Source organism: Rhinolophus hipposideros, assembly GCF_964194185.1.
Source record: "Rhinolophus hipposideros genome assembly, chromosome: 1".
NCBI lineage: Eukaryota > Metazoa > Chordata > Mammalia > Chiroptera > Rhinolophidae > Rhinolophus > Rhinolophus hipposideros.
In genome coordinates, this window is record NC_138047.1 from 84,784,588 (window position 1) to 84,801,058 (window position 16,471).

The 16,471-nt window shown below is 41.3% G+C and overlaps 1 protein-coding gene across 5 annotated transcripts in view; it reads right to left on the minus strand.

Annotated features, from left to right (window-relative positions):
* Positions 1–16,471, minus strand: part of TBC1D1 (TBC1 domain family member 1) — a 201,610-nt gene that overhangs the window by 108,855 nt on the left and 76,284 nt on the right. For all 5 annotated transcript variants that reach the window (XR_013993874.1, XM_081057659.1, XM_081057658.1 and 2 more), the window contains one exon: positions 565–1,083. Coding sequence is in view for 4 of the 5 variants with exons in the window: in XM_081057659.1 (XP_080913785.1) it covers positions 565–1,083 (519 nt within the window). In the remaining variant the exon portion in view is untranslated. The remainder of the gene's footprint in view (positions 1–564; positions 1,084–16,471) is intronic.

The window sequence follows — 16,471 nt, forward strand, 5'->3', positions numbered from 1 at the left end:
TTTTCGGGTATTTGGCTATCAGTTTAACCCAACTTCTTCTAGAAAAAACGTGAGTAGGCAGTTGGCTAAACTAATATTTCAGTTTGGGTATGAATTTCAACTATCATGTTATCCCCATAACCTGTTATCCTGATTAACAAAGGCTAAATGTTTTATAAATTAATAAAAATAGTAAAGAGGGAGTATTTTCCAAAAATATTTTGTTGCAATGTATTACTTGAAATTAATATACATTTTTAAAAATCCCTTTGTGGGCCTCTCTTACACATATTAACTGTGTCCTTTCCACATTAAAAAGGTGTCTTTACAACCACAGGGTGGGGAAAGACAAAAGTTAGACAAGGATATAAAACGGATTCTCTTTACGTTTCTCCTTGATGATTTTAAGGGCTTAGGACTAAAGTAAGGATTTTATCATGAGAACAGAGCTATTCAGTATAAAAATATATGGATTCACACATAAATCCAAAAGCAATTTACTAAGAATCTTCACTTAATGAAGCAAATGATCTTTCCAACACGTATCTCAGACTGGGATAAGCACAAAGCTTGATGATATTTTACCGTGAAGAGCATAGTTCGATTTTCCTCAATATCTGTTGGCTGCACAATATTGTGTCCACTGATGAGGTGGTTCTCAATGTCATTTTCCTCAAAAGAGCTGAAGAAACTATTACTTCGAAAGCTTCGATCTTGAAATTCCTTCTTATAGGCCAAAGAGCGCAGCCCGGGCTGGGAGAAGGATTTGCGCATTGGCCGCCGGCCCTGCTCCCCATTGCCGGAGGGCTGGAGCACAGATCGGAACCTATCCGTGAAGGAAAACCCTCCCACGGGATTGGTGGTCTCAGAATTCTGGGAGACCAAGTCAAATTCGGCTTTCCTGCTGCAACTGATGTGATTGAACTTCTCAATGCACTCATCGATTAGGGCTGGCGGGGCCTTCTTGTGCGCCACCGACACCCGGCCACAAAAGAGCACCTCGAACTTCTTGGCGAATGTGTCGTCAAACTCCGATGGGCAATGGAGCTCCTCCTGGCGGGCAATCTTCCCGGCCTGGCGGATGGAGCTGATGATCTCAGGCACCTGCGGAAAGAGGAAGGAGGGTTATTTGGCACACGCGGTAGTGGTACCCGGACTCTGGCACACATGTGGCATGAATGCACAAAGAGCCAACACCATGTTCTGCCCACCCGCTCCTTTGTGCATTCCATCATGGGGAACTGAAGGAGGATCCGACAGGGAATCTGGGGCCGTGAATGCCCTCCACCAGAGGGAAATGCACAACTTTCACAGAGAAAAGGAACAAGACTTATTAAGCACTTCTTACATGCCAGGGGCTCTGCTAGAGGATTCATATGCCCACAACACCCCACAAGGTTAAGTCAACTGGCCCACGGACCCACAGCCCAATGTGGCAAGCCCTGGACTCAGACTCTGGCTGGGCCCACTCCGAAGCCAAAGGTCCTCTCTGGAGAAGCTGTCACTTCCCAAAGAGGTGTGTCTCCAATGTGGTTCACCAAAACACTACGCAGTTCTTCTAGATTTCATGACAGCGCACCTCGGAAAGTCTTCCACAATAAATGGTTGGGAGGAGGATGATAAGTGAAGACTGAAATAATCTTATATAACATTTCTTCAAATCACAACATCGTTATTTTCTTCAATGATAATAGACAATGTATTACTGCGTCCTGTATTTGGTAATAGTTGAATAGTACTGACTGCAGAGCTAGGTTTTAATCAAGGACTGAGGAACTGTGGCAACATTATCACAGCAACACACTGGGGCTTCTACCCACAGATTCTCCAAAGCCTTTGGGATCAATGTGAAGTCCTGACCCAGAGAACGAACAAAAGGCTCTCATGTGCTATCGTCATCCCAAGTGCTAACCAGCCTCTCATCATGAGCTTCTGACAAGATCTTCAAAGCAGCAGCAGACAGGAAGATGAATCTGCAATGCAGTGAATAGCGTCGGTGTGGTCTGTGTGATTCTGTGGATGATGGACCATCACAACGCTAACACAAGACAGGCACGGATCCAATCTTCATAAGGAAAGGCCTAGTTATTGCTATGACCTAACACCCAATCCAATTTTTTTCCTTTTTTCCATATAAGAAAATTCAATTTAAGTCCCAGTACCCATAGGTCCAATGTCTTTTTAACAACATTATAGAGGAGAGGGAGAAAAAAAACCTTTTCAACTCAGGTCAAAGATCAGTAGACACAGTAAAGGGAAGCAGTTGTAATTGATTTTAAAAGTATGCTTATATTCTGGGTTTATGACATAATCCCCAAAGACCCAGGGACTCAAAAGATTTTTCTCTCTGGGATTTCATATCAAGCACATCTTAAAGACAATCTCTCTGCCATAAAGGTTATGATACATCCTTTCAAGGTATTTTATCATAGAAAGAGCCAGAATATCATTAGGGGTGTTTTATATTTTGAAAATTGATTACTGAAGCATAAAACCTAAACAAAACTAATTAAGTTGAAATGTCAACACACATCATACATCTCTCTGCACTGTTTGCTTGTGTTGTAGCTTATTCCTCTTCTGCCAAATCATCACACATCATATGGAGGCCTAAAGATTGTTCACTATTATGAAAGAAAATGGGACAGAGAGAGGAAAGAGGTAAGAAGTCTAAGTTTCATTCACACCTTTGCGCACGAGTCACTATTGGACCTTGCACCCCACCCCCTTAAAAAAAAAAAAAGCAGTCTGTTTCCCGCTCTGAAAAAGAAAAATGCTTCTAAGACTTTTCAGGTAAAAGTTGTTTCTGTGAGGTAAAGAATAATGATGTGTTTTTAAAGAAAAAGAACCAATTCATGCGAGTCAAACACCCTGTCACTTTTCTGAGCAAGGGTGTGAAATGATTTCGTCAGGCGTCCTGTGAAACTTCCCAGTTATTAACCACACTCTCTGAATAGAAAATTCAAAGCTGACTCAGTCTTTTGAGGCTTGCTAAAACAACTGACATTTCTGTATGCTAGGTCATCCGCTGCATCTGAAGTGAGTAATGGTGTCTTTCATTATTTATCAAAGGGGAGAGAACATGTGTGAAGTCACATGAATTTATGGTGACTTACTTATGTCTGTGTCATTTATTGTCAAGTAAGACACAAAGTAGAGATCTTGATTGTTCCCTCGCTTCACAGGACCGGAAGGGGCTAAGGAACACACTGTACCTTGGTCAAGGCTGAGCTGTGGTAGTTTTTCCAGCCAACAATCTCTCTTGTACTTTGATCAGAATCTTAAAACGACACGCTTTAGTCAAAGACCAGTGCCTCCCTCTCCTTGCTCTGGTGAGTTATGTGTAATGTGGGCATGAGGGAGATAACTGAGGTTAAATGGAAAAGAAAAAAAAAGTCACTGGGATCCTGACCAGAAAACTATAACAATTTCGGAATATCTGAAGGTATAGTGCCAAACATAGTAAACAGTTAACAATTGAATGTTGTTTAAACATTACTATAAATCATTCAAGTATACTAGGAGACTATTTAAATAAAAAGTGGGCTCCCTCTGTGTATAAGTGTGTATAACTTTACTGATAGTTCAGTTCCCCTTACCGGACACATCTGGAACACTGTTTCCTAAAAAATAAAGGCTTAATGTCCACTTGTGAGGAAATTCTGAATTCTCCATTATTTATTCTCCATTGTCTTTGACTCACCTGCACTGTTACTTGTTACATGAGAGAATTGGGTCATTTACTTCATTTATTTCCAAACATGTTTCCAGGTATGACTTGATACCAAGAGGTAGGGCTTCAGAGGTGTGAGATGAATGTAAGGCAGCCGTGCCTGGGAAGGGAATGGAGTACCGAGTAACTGACAAGGGGTCTGCTGGGAGCCGGAACTAAGAACCAAGCTCTGAAAGCCCAGAGAAAGGAAGAATAAAAGATTCTAGAAGACAGAACCCAGAGTACTGGGTGATTACCTGGCAGTGGGAGGTGAAGGTATCAAAGACTCCATGTGACTTACAGAGCTCTGCTTTAGACATCTTGGTAGGTGGCTGTGCTAGCAGCTGAAGTTGGGAATAGAGAACTAGAAGCAGGTCTGGGGAGATACTACAACGAGTTCTGGTTTGTACATGTTGAGTACGATCAGGAGAACTTGAAAGCAAAGGCATCTCGTGTGCAGCTGGACAAATGGGTCTGGAATCCAAGACGGAAGAGCTAGATTGGAACCTCAACAGCTCATAGACAGGAGGCAGTCTATGACTCCTTGGTAACAGAAAAATGGCACGTAAAGGAGGGCAAAGAAGAGACCTTAACGATACACCACCATTTCAGGTGTAAAGAACTGAGGAATCACAGGCAGGGAAGCAGGAAGGCAGGCAGGCACGCAAGGATGGTGTTAGAGCTGCCAAGGGAAGCAAATACTTCTCCCTCTTCCAGAAAGGGAGAAGAGGCGGCCGAGAATAAACCAAGGGCTGAGCCGGGCCTGCTGGACTTGGCAGCTTACAGACATATGTAAAAATAAGGGGGTGGGGGACAGCCAATACTAACTCCCCAAAAGAAGCAAACTTAATTGAAAAATGTCTCAAGGTGAAACTTTAGTCTATGAGAACATATACTTTGAGTTACAATATTTACAAATACATAGACCCTTTTAGGAAAAATACGCTGAAGCCAGTGGAATTTATTCCCACTGATATGATCTGGGTACTTTTAACAAAAATCTTGTTTTAGTTTAGTCACAGCAATAATACCTACATCATTTCTGATTGCCGATAAGATAACATAAATCAAAATAAACCAAAGTGAAAACAAGAATCTGAAAAAGCACTTTACTGGGATACATTCTATAAAAGTTTAAGATTTGGTTGTATTTCCTTTTACTTTGGGAATCACAACAAAAATGTTAATTAAGCTTTCTGAACATGCCTCTGACTAAGCATCTCTTTCATTCCTCTCCAGAAGAGGAGCCGAGGAAACAACAAGAAGCACTTGGTGCGGAGCCCCAGTTCCTGTTTCATGGATGTGAAAGGCCCGGGAGGCTATAAAATCACCACCACCGTTAGCCATGCACAAACGGGTGGTTTTGTGTGCTGGCTGTTCCACGGTCCTCTCTCCGCCAACAGCAGGAAAAGCAAGGCTTACAGAAGGAAGCAACACGAGAAGCACCCTTACTCAGATTGGTGAGGAATCGTCCCAATAAACGCATTTTTAATACCAAAAAAAAAAAAGCTAATTAAAATGAATCACCAACAATAAGAAACAGGTCCTGTTTAGACATAAAAATTTACTAAACGGTTCTTCTGTCTACCTATTTTGAGTTTCTACTAAAGCTTGATTTTAAAGTAAATCTGTACTTATTCCACAACCAAAACAAGTTTCTTTCTAATTCACATACTAACAAATGCACATTATAGCATGACGTTTCTGCTGCAGGCTTAAGTGAATATTGTTTTTAGTAAGGAGCCGGAAAATGATACTCTAAGATAATCAGAAATGTTCATTTCTGTACAAAAAAAAAAAGTCCTTATTGAAAAATTTGGGTCAACTTTCTTTTTAAGGCTTTAGGAATTTTTAAGGATTATAATAAACACACTGCAAGTGTAATTTTATTCATATGAACTTAGGAAAGAGCCTCTGAAACAATATTTAGAATGAAAAGTCATTTCACATTTACACTTATGTTTTCCTGCCAACTAGTAACACATAAATATTAAATGAATCAAAAGAAGTCCATATTTCTTTTTAAAAGTCTAGTGTTTTTTCCTGTTATTTAACACTGAAATACTCCAAAGCTACAAAAATAAAGCAGGCCACACTCTACTTTGTCCCTTGAATGAAATGTTCTCTCACTGCAAGGAGTTAAAAGAAGCGATTTAAACAGAAAATAATCATTCAGCATAATTATTTTCCAGAAGGAACAGACTTTTGTTTTTGTTGGTAATGAGTGGTTATTTGCATTTGTTGGTCATCAACAAGGTAAATGGGGGAAGAAAACTAAATTAAACCAAGTATTTCTTCACTCGCTCTTACATGCCTTGAATTTCATACAAAATACTGAAGAAAATTTCTTCTTTAACTAGTGTTCACTACTTGAATTATTTAAAGAGAATAAAACACCTGTCTTACACTGTCAAGACAAGACACATGCGAGCCTGCGTATTATCCAACAGCTCAGTCTGTTGAGATCAGATTTCACGTAAAGATGTGAATATACCTCATACAACAAGTAAGACGTGATTCCTCCTGACCTTGTGAGGCTTCCAGTGCAAGAACTAAGAGACACGTCTAAACACGTGATTTCCACTATAATGTGACAGATGCTAGAACACAAACATGAGAATAACACTGAATATGTGCTACGGACTGTCGGTCCTGAGGAGAGACAGGTCCTGAGGAGGTCTGTCTTGTCTGCCTGCCATGGCTCCTCATGGTGAACCAATAATAATGCCTCAACTCCTGCTTTGTGCTTACAATTAGCCGATTCATGTCAGATTAATGTTACCTCTTCCCAAAAGAGAGATCAGATGTGCTCATTAGCTGGCTGAGGAAGCGTCTGGCACGTGAGAAATGCTAATGACTGCTGGACCCTAACACAGTGCCACACACCCTCATTCATCCTTATCTTTTCATTATATGTTAAATAGCAGTATTCAGCTTCCCTAGTTCTGAAATAGCAAACTGGAGAAACTTAGCTTTCAAATCGCATGGAAAGGGTCTACGCAAACACAAAAGCCGGGGTCATACCCCAAAACAACCTTTGGAAAGATTCATTACAACCTTCTGACTAAACCAACATGTTTCTACAAACGTCTAAAACTATCAGACTAAAATCCAACATAAGAAGTGATTTAATAGCTGCAAGAGCTAACAAAAGAAAGTAGGAGAAGGTAAGAAAGGAAAAGAAAGAAGTGGGAGATGATATCACTGTAAAATTAGGACAGTATTTTGTAAGTCTTTTAAAACAATTTTTAAAGTCAAAACATTTTGTTTGGTTACCATAAATATTGACAACTCATGAAATAAATCATTGAATGTTCAACCTGGGAACATAGAGAGGTCTGACAATTAAGTTCACAAACTTGTTGCAACAATGTTGCTAACCTTTTTTGATATCAGAGGGATTATTCATTATGAATTTATACCAACTGGACAAACAGTTAACCAAGTTTACTATTTGGAAGTGCTGAAAAGGCTGCATGAAAAAGACGAAAATGACCTGCACTTCTCACCAGCAATTCATGGCTCTTGAATCACGACAATGCACCAGCTCACAGGACACTGTCTGTGAGGGAGTTTTTAGCCAGTGAACAAATAACTATATTGGAACACCCACCCTGCTCTCCTGATCTGGCCCCCAATGACTTCTTTCTTTACCTGCAGATAAAGGAAATATTGAAAGGAAGGCATTTTGATGACATTCAGGACATCAAGGGTAATACGACGACAGCTCTGATGGCCATTCCAGAAAGAGTTCCAAAATTGCTTTGAAGGGTGGACTAGGTGCTGGCGTCGGTGCATACCTTCCCAAGGGGAGTACTTTGAAAGTGACCATATTGATATTCAGCAATGAGATACGTAGCACTTTTTCTAGGACGAGTTCGCGAATGTAATTGTCAGACATATGTCCAAAAAGTCCAACCCTCTTCATTTAATGTATTGATTAGTGACTCAAATGTGGCTGCACCTTAGAATCGTCAGGATTTAAAATACTAATGTCTAGCCCCACCAGTGTAGACGTAGCAGCTGGTTTGGTGGTGGGGCCCTGGCACATGCAGTCTTCAGAAGGTCCCACAGTTCTAATGAGCAGAATTTATTACCTGTCTTTTGTTGTGCCCCAGGTAAGGAATGCCACCTCTTCACCCTGTCTGCCCCCCACAACATCATACCCAAAATGATTTGATTATTAAGGCTCTAGGCAGGCTGTGTGCTGTAGCAGCACTAAAGCAGCTTACTTAACTGCACAGACGATGCCTACAGCAGAGATGAACAAACGAGTGAAGACAAAAATACAGAGTCGCCAGCCACACAGGTATCTGATGAACTGTTATACCATTTAAGGGCAAATCTGATTTGCAGATAAAGTCACTGCATTTCAGAGGTCTCAGCTAATTAGACACATAAGAGCAAATGCCTCATAAGAAATGCTACTTTATAGTTTTGATCACAGTTTACTTCAAAACAATCTCTCAAAGATTAAGAAACACAAGTACAATGAACTAGCAATTAATCACAGCAATCACCCAACCTTAGTTATGTATGTTACAAAATCTTTGAAAAGGAACACTGGGGTCCCTGTTCTACAAGGCAGGAACTAAAGACATGGAAATGTGCTAGAGAAACCATTAAGCAAAGCACTGGTTCCTTCTCCAAAATATACACCATAATCAGTTTTTTATAAATGGTACCTTTTTGAAATTCTGTCACTGAGAGAAATCATCAACAAAGGAATACTTGGTCATACAGTGTGTATTTATAAACAAAACAGTAAAGTCAGCTAGAGCACTCGGCACCAATACTGTTTTGCTTCTACCTAAAATCATTCAGGACCAACTGTGTTAGACCTATTAAAATTTATTTTCAAGCTAACTAATTGCCCGTGTGTTGTGTTTTCACATCCAAATCAATAATCTTAGACAAAATACTTAAAGGAAGAGAACATGGACCTTCTATTAGGACACACACACGAGTCTTTTTCACCTGTTCTCATTTATGCCTCAAAACAAAAGCCCTTGAGACTCTCAGAGTAGTTAAAACCCTGGTGCAGGAGCCAGCAATTCCAGTCTAGGGCATCACAGCAGAGGAATGTCCAGACTCACCAACAGCTGCTGCGTTCAGGGACAGCCACAGCACTTCTAAGTCACAAACTAGGAACAACACACCGTCCATCAACAGAACTGAAACATATGTGGCATATTCATATAATCGAAAACATATAGAATGAGAATAAACAAGCTATTCTATAGGCAACAACATGGGTAAATACTCAAACATCGTGATGAATAAAACCAGGTATAAGAACCGCATGGTGTAATTTCCATTTCTGCAAAATTTCAAAAATAGGCAAAACTAAACTATGATGACAGGCGGCAGGACAGTGATTATTTCTGAAAAATGTGACTAACTGGGAGGAGGTCTGGGAGGAGGTGACTGTCCAGCTGCTTCATCTGGGTACTGGCGACACAAAATTATTCAAACTGCGAAGTCACTGACTGTATGACTTACGTATAATTCTATTTGTATGTTATACTGCAATGACAATTTTACCAAAAAAAGAATGCTTTCACAGGCAATTTATTGGGGGTGGGGGCAGAGACTAGCCCAACATTAGCAGCTAGTAAGTAGAAGAGTCAGGACAGCAGCAGCTGGTGCTAAGACACATCCTCTTTCTACCACTCCAAGATGTCACTCTCAACTGAAAAAGACGTTCCAGGACCTGTGGTGGTTTTTAGCTTTGGTTTGGGAGGTTTTCGTTCCCTTCTGTCTTGGTCTTACATGGAATTCACCCCCCTTTCCTCTAATAATAAATAGTACCTCGCCCCATTCCCATTCCAATGGTTCTGTGGGACACACAAGCCCAGGTCATGAGTGGAATGGCAACCCTGGATTAAGCCAACCAGCATGTTCTATTACCCGGCCCCACCACAGAATCAGTTCAGGGTTGGGCACATAACCCAGTCCAGACCAACGACTGCTAGGCCTACGCGTTTTATGGAATTGGCAGGAAAAAAAAGAAACTTGTTATATTCCTTTAGACCAGTGATTCTCAACCAGGGGCAATTCTGCCCCCACCCCCCAGGGACACTTGGCAATGTCTGAAGTCATTTTTGGTTGTTACTACTAGAGGGTGAGAGATGCTATTGGCAACTCAGCCAGCTGGTGGAGGCCAGGGAGGCCGCTGCACTTCCTACGATGCAGACAGGACGGTCTCCGTCACAAAGAATCTTCTGGCCTAAAATGTCAGTAGTGCTGAGGCTGAAAAATCTTGTTTCTGGACTTAAGAGTTCTGGGACTATACGCCCAAATACTCTCGTTTCTGGACTTAAAGAGTTCTGGGACTATAAGCCTAAATACTATTGTTTCTAGACTTAAGAAACAAGCTAAATACTCTTCAGTTCAACAGCCACCTACTAATGGCTGGACACTGAGTTAAAATCTGTTAATTGTAGAAGCTGAAAAAAAAAAAGGGGTGCTTAATATTCAGGCACTTACATGTCTTATAATCCTCTCTTAGTAGTGTTCATCTGTAGCCACTCATAGCTACATACTACGGGGTCTGGGTCCGTACCCGGCCAAGATAAACCACTCATGAGGAGACACATCTCTATGACTGGACTTAACCTGGACCAAATCTTGTTTCTGGACTTAGAGTTCTGAGACTATCACCCAGGAATTGTAGGTGCCGTCACTCATAAATGCATGTCAGAGTTCCAGAGGTCGTGCAACAAACACGGGGCGGGCGATGATGGAAGAGTGAGGACGAGAATGATGGTTCTGATGTGGCGGAAGGCCTGGAACCAGCCATGCCTGAAGCCAGAAAACTGGGATTCTTGTGCCAATAAATCTTCTTTTTTGATTATGTCATTTTACACTGTCTGTCAATTGCAGCTAAGAGTCCTATTCAACTTCCCACTATGTATAAAACCTTATGCCAAATTCTATGGAGAATACAAAGACAAATCACACATAGATCTTTCCTTCAGGGAATCCACAGAGGGAATAAACAAGTACGCAAATGACTAAACAAAGTACAGTGCCAAGCATTACAGGAGAAGTGCCAAGGCGGTTAAGAGAAATACATACTCAGGATGGAGTAAATTTCAAATAAATTATTACGAGCAAATATGATTCAAATATTTACCAAATTCTGCCCTTCGTAGAATAAAACCTGCCACCAAAGACCCCAGGGAGTACTCCCTCCAAAAAAGACCTCAGGGAGTCCAAATTGACTCCATAAAAAAATAAATAAATAAATTTTTTAAAAGGAATATATAAAATTTTAGATTATATCAAAAAATGTTCGATCAAATATATGGTGATGGAAGGAGAACTGACTCTGGGTGGTGAACACACAATGGGATTTATAGATGATGTAATACAGAATTGTACACCTGAAATCTATGTAATTTCACTAAGAATTGTCACCCCAATAAATTAAAAAAAAAAAAAATTCACAAAGGGCGAAAGTGAAATTCACGTTGGAATGACTTGTTTGTGCATTATTCCCAGGCCCCTCTCCTCTCTGCTACAATGAAAAAGGATCATAAAAACATATAAAACAAGAGAACTAAGCAACAGCATCAAAACACACGGGTTATTTGTAAAATGCCTACACATGGCATCACACACAGGTCTAAATGTGCCACTCAGAGATGATTCTGTTTCTCTCAAAAGGTAACTTTCCTCCCCTTGCACCAAGGCCCACGTCTGCAATCGAACTGGTGCCAGCGCTCAGTGACCGGGCTGCTGACGTGTCACCAGGCCTTGCCCCTCTCCAGATTCACACGCCTCCTTTGTTTACCTGTAAGCAGAATGCACTCGATGGAAAAACAGCAAAAGAATTTTCTGGGTTTTAGCCAGATCTCTAAGGGCTGGCCTTTTTATTAGGTAAAAGGCTTTCCTCTCCCCCAAAAAAGTTGAATGGGAAAAGGAGCGTGCGTGTACGTATGTAGCCAAGTGTAGGTACAGCTGTGAGCCACAGCAACAAGAGTTGTCCTGCGGAGACTGTGCTGTGACTCAGAAGGCAGAAAACTCAGCGTGAGGCTGGGAAGAGCCCTACCAGGCCAGACATAAACACGGGGGTGGGGGTGGGGGGGAGACAGGCTCCCCCCACAGTCTAGTCCTTTTACTCAAATCAGGACCTTACTTCCTAATAAAACGCGAGATACGCAAGACTCCTGTGTCACTAGCCCCAGAACCCAGACAGCACCTCACAGTCTCACTCTATGTACTTAAAACACCCTGAATGGAATCCGTTTAACAAAATTGAGGCAGCTACTCCAACTCTTCGCCTTGTCTTTGAGCTAGAGTTGACATTTTCAAAATACAGCCTACGTTTTCCCTCTGGGACACCTCCCTGGTACACATACTCTACTCTCCCAGTCCCCGGGGCTTCTGCTCCAGTTCGGCTCCAGCCGAGGAGCCTCTAGGCTGAACTAAAAAAGGTCAATCATTTTATGACCAAGACCTTTTGCGGGCAGGATGCTACTGAGCCAAAGAGACAGAAAAGAGGAACGCCTTGCACCCTGCCTCTGACTCCCTTCCAAGAGCTGAGGTCAGGCCCTTCCCCTGGGCCGCAGTGAGGAGCAAGCTGGGCTGTGGCATTCTGCCGTGGAGTAAAAGGGCCAACCTCAAGAACCAAGGAAAAACAAGTACTAATTGTTTTACCACTGCTCAATAACCCAGTCGTCTTTTAAAACAGCAGCAGAATGTATTTGCTAAGCTAGTCATCTTTTATTTCTAATAATAAGCTTAATATACAACCATGTAAAAGAAAAATATAGAAACACATAAAGCCACCCATAATCCTAAACCCGGAAATACCCAGTTAACAATTGGTTTTTCTTACACGTGGCTTTGTATACTAAATGGTCATTTCCTTTACAAAACAAGGGAGGGATCACAGTGCCCTGCAACTTTCCTATCATCATGGGCATATCACGTTCCATGTTGATCCATATAGGGCCATTCTCATCCCTTTCTGATAACCTCAGCATCAATTTAATTCGCTGCAAACACTGTACACGACAGGAATTAAAAACAAACAAACAAACAAACAAACAAACAAAAACACCCAAAATGTTTGAACCTGTTCAGGATCCAATTCCAATTTACCTTGTGCCACTTGTCACGAGCTCTCCTCAATAGTAAACTGTTTTGACAAAGGTATGATGAGCATTCCAACCTTTGCATAAACTGCCTGGACCCCTAGTCGCATTTTAGAGGGGAGGGAGTTAAGTAGGGACGAATCCAGTGTTGCTTAATAGAACAGAGAGAAACATTTCATGAGGAAAAAAAGGAGGATCTGGGAGCAAAAACTGGTGACAATGACCTTTAAAAAGATGGAGAGGAACTCTCAGTGCTGCTGGTCACAACTCTTAGAAGGGAGTCAGCCCTCAATCCTGTCCCCGCTTAGGCCACGAACCTACATCTACTAAGCTGACAGACCCTCCAGGGGAATTCTGTAACCAGATCGCTGAAACAAGCTCCCAGCTCAGCAGCTTCATGTGCAAGCCTGGGCAAGTCACACCACCTCTTAGAACCTTACCATCCTCTTCTATCAAAGGGGTATTGCCAGCTATCTTGTAGGTTCACAATGAATGTGAAACTTGTTAGTACGGAGCCTAGTACCGTGTTTCCCCGAAAATAAGACCTACCCCGAAAATAAGCCCCAGTTAAGATCGTCAGCCAGACAGATGCATTTAGTAGGTTATCACGATGTTCCAGAAGATGACAAGACTGTATTTGAATAAATGTACATTGTTGTACATGAACAAATAAGACATGCCCTGAAAATATGCCCTAATGCGTCTTTTGGAGCAAAAATTAATATAAGACCCCGTCTTATTTTCAGGGAAACACAGTATATATTAGTTCCCAATAAATGCTAGCTGTTACCTTCACGTTTGCAAGGTAAGAAAAGGTCGACTCTAGCTCCAAAAAAACAATACCTGAAAAACCAAAGCTACCCTGGTGGTCTGAGGCCCCGTGGACAGCAAGAAAAACCCAGGTGCGCTGAGACATCAGACGGCTGAGCAAAAATGCCACCTTGGAAGTGAATCACCTAGACCTTGCTGTCCCACATAAAGCCAGGCAGACAAACTGCCCAGTGGAGCCCTCCCTAAATTCCTTACCCACAAAACCACATGCAAAATAAACGGTTCTAAGCCACTAAAAAAAATTAAAATAACAAAGTAACAGTACCCACAGGCAACGAGCTTGCTATTATTCCAGACGCCTTTCAGTACAGAACTACTCATAAATGACAAAAATTTAGTCTATATCCTCCAGCAGCACACAATGCCAGCCACATTTAAAAATCTGACCATATTTCCAAACATCCTATAGGCAACAGAACTCTCCCTCACCTCCAACTTTCCAGCTATCCCAAATAAACAAGAGTAGGGGCACTCTGATTAAAATAGAGCTGATGAACAGAAAGCTCTCCTTCCTTCTGTCAGCCCTGGGGTCCCATGGGGGACCCACAGGACCAGTGTGAAAACTAGCACCTGGCAAACCTCCCAGGTCTGTGAGTGGCAAACAGTTTTTGCAGCACATTCAGGACTGCCCTACAAACTTCAGCGCATGAAACATCTAAATGCTTGAATGTCAGCTCCAAGAAAGGAGAATTAGTGTTTATTTTGCACACTAATGTAGCCCAAAGTGCCTAGGATGGGACTGGCACACAGCAAGTACTTAACAAATTTGCTCAATGTATGAAATGGTTGCAACTTAAAATAAGAATGTACTGACTTCAAGGTTCTTAAGCGATGAGAAAGAAATACGTTAACTGGACTTGAGAAGAGAACCACGATGAATCTGTAATAGCCCCGACACAACGCCTGTGCACAGCATGCACGTAACAAGTAGTGCAGAAGGAACAAATGCTGTAAAAATAGTAAACCAGAAACACTGGGACTAAGTCCGTTTGGATTATAAGATTTTTCAAGACAGCTGAAGGCTGACCCCTTTAAATGCCTCAGCTATTTTTATTTTTACCATTTTGGGATGAGAATCGTTTAGTGTATTTTCAAAGGCTACAGAGAATGTAGTTTAACCCATTCTTCTGTGTGGTGAGCATGTATTACACCACGACCACAAGAGCTACTGAGCTTGTGTTAAACTGTGTGCTGCTATGGGTTGGGGCAACATGCAACACCTTATGGGATTAGTAGGAGTGAGAGAGGATTCTCAGCTTTTAACTGTATACCCCACATTCCCACCAGTCCTCCCTATGAAAATGTTGGAATGCTCTCTCTCAAATGCATCCCAGGGACCAAAGCAGAGGTTCCTAAACTTTTTGTGTCAAAGAACCCCTCTGACAGCCTGGTAAAGCCCAGGGACCCTTCTCAGAACAACGTCTTTAAATGCATAAAACAGAATACACAGGAATATAAAAGAACTTAATTATACTAAAAAGGAAATTATCCAAATAATTATGACACAGTATCATATGCTTATTACCATAGTTAACAAGATCTAGAGGAAAGTCAAATAAGTGTTGTAATTCAAAGTAATGATAAGCATACACAATATTTTTTAGAAATGTGTAACAACTATAATCAATATGAAAATAACTGATTTTATTGATGTTACCATCACAGGAGCTTCTAACGCTACTGGGTTTGATGGCTACATTCATGATTGAAAGAAATGTGGAATTTCAATTAGAAGTTGGTAAAAATGAAGATGTCAATTATTTCCCCATCCAAGGTCATGGATCCCTACTCCCCAACTTCCATCCTCAGATCCCAGATTAAGGACCTTTGGACTAAAGGAAGCCCAGGGGGCTGGGAAAACCAACTACAACTAACTCAAAGATCCAATCACCATCACCAGCAGTCACCTCTCTTGGGACCATGGCATGCATATATTGTATATATGAATAATGCAACAACGCCATCCCACCATCCCAATGCAAACATAAAGCCAAATGAAAATGGGAAAACTGCACCAGAAGCTGTAGTCATCAAAGTCCACAAAGACAAATTGCAATGGCCCGATGCACTCAATAAGGAAAGCAAATTCTAATTGGTAAGACTCAAGCGTCCATTAAAGTTATGGAATTAATTTCTACCTAATGTAAATTCTTCATCAAAATAAAGACACTGCAACTCTTTTCAAATGTTACAAATACTCAATTTATTTCTGATGTGATTTTTTTTTTTTACCTAGCTAGTCCTAGAATATGGCAATTTAGTCTAATATACAAATGGAAAATTATTTTCAACTATTAACTTTATATTATCCCTGCCAATGGGAGAATAGGAAAAACATGACAAAATAAATGCCTCTGAATCTTCATTTCAAGAACCTGTTATTTGGGGTACAGCTCACATCTGGCAACTACAGGCAAGCAGGGAGCCTTTGCTCTAGAATGTTCTTTCATCCTCTCTCTGTTAGCATCTGCTGATTCTTCCAGATCCAGTTCAAACGTCTCCTCTGCTCCATTCCCTGTGTTCCCAGACCCCCGACCCTCTGCTGCCATACAGGTCACAGCACTGAGTCTGTCTCCCACACCACACTTTGGGCTGGGGGTGGGATACCATTTGACTCGTTTCTGTGGATCCCACAGGGCCGTCAGAGTATTTACTAAACACCCACACTGTAGTTCGAGGCAAATAAAGTGTAAAGTGGGTAATGTAATACCAATGCACCTCAATTTAAACATATTTACTTGAAAATACACCAAAGTACTACAGGGGAACTCTATAGGTTAAAAGGAACAGAAACAAATAATAAAATGGCTTTATTTCCTAAGCTTAACTGTCAGGTAGAAAGAGT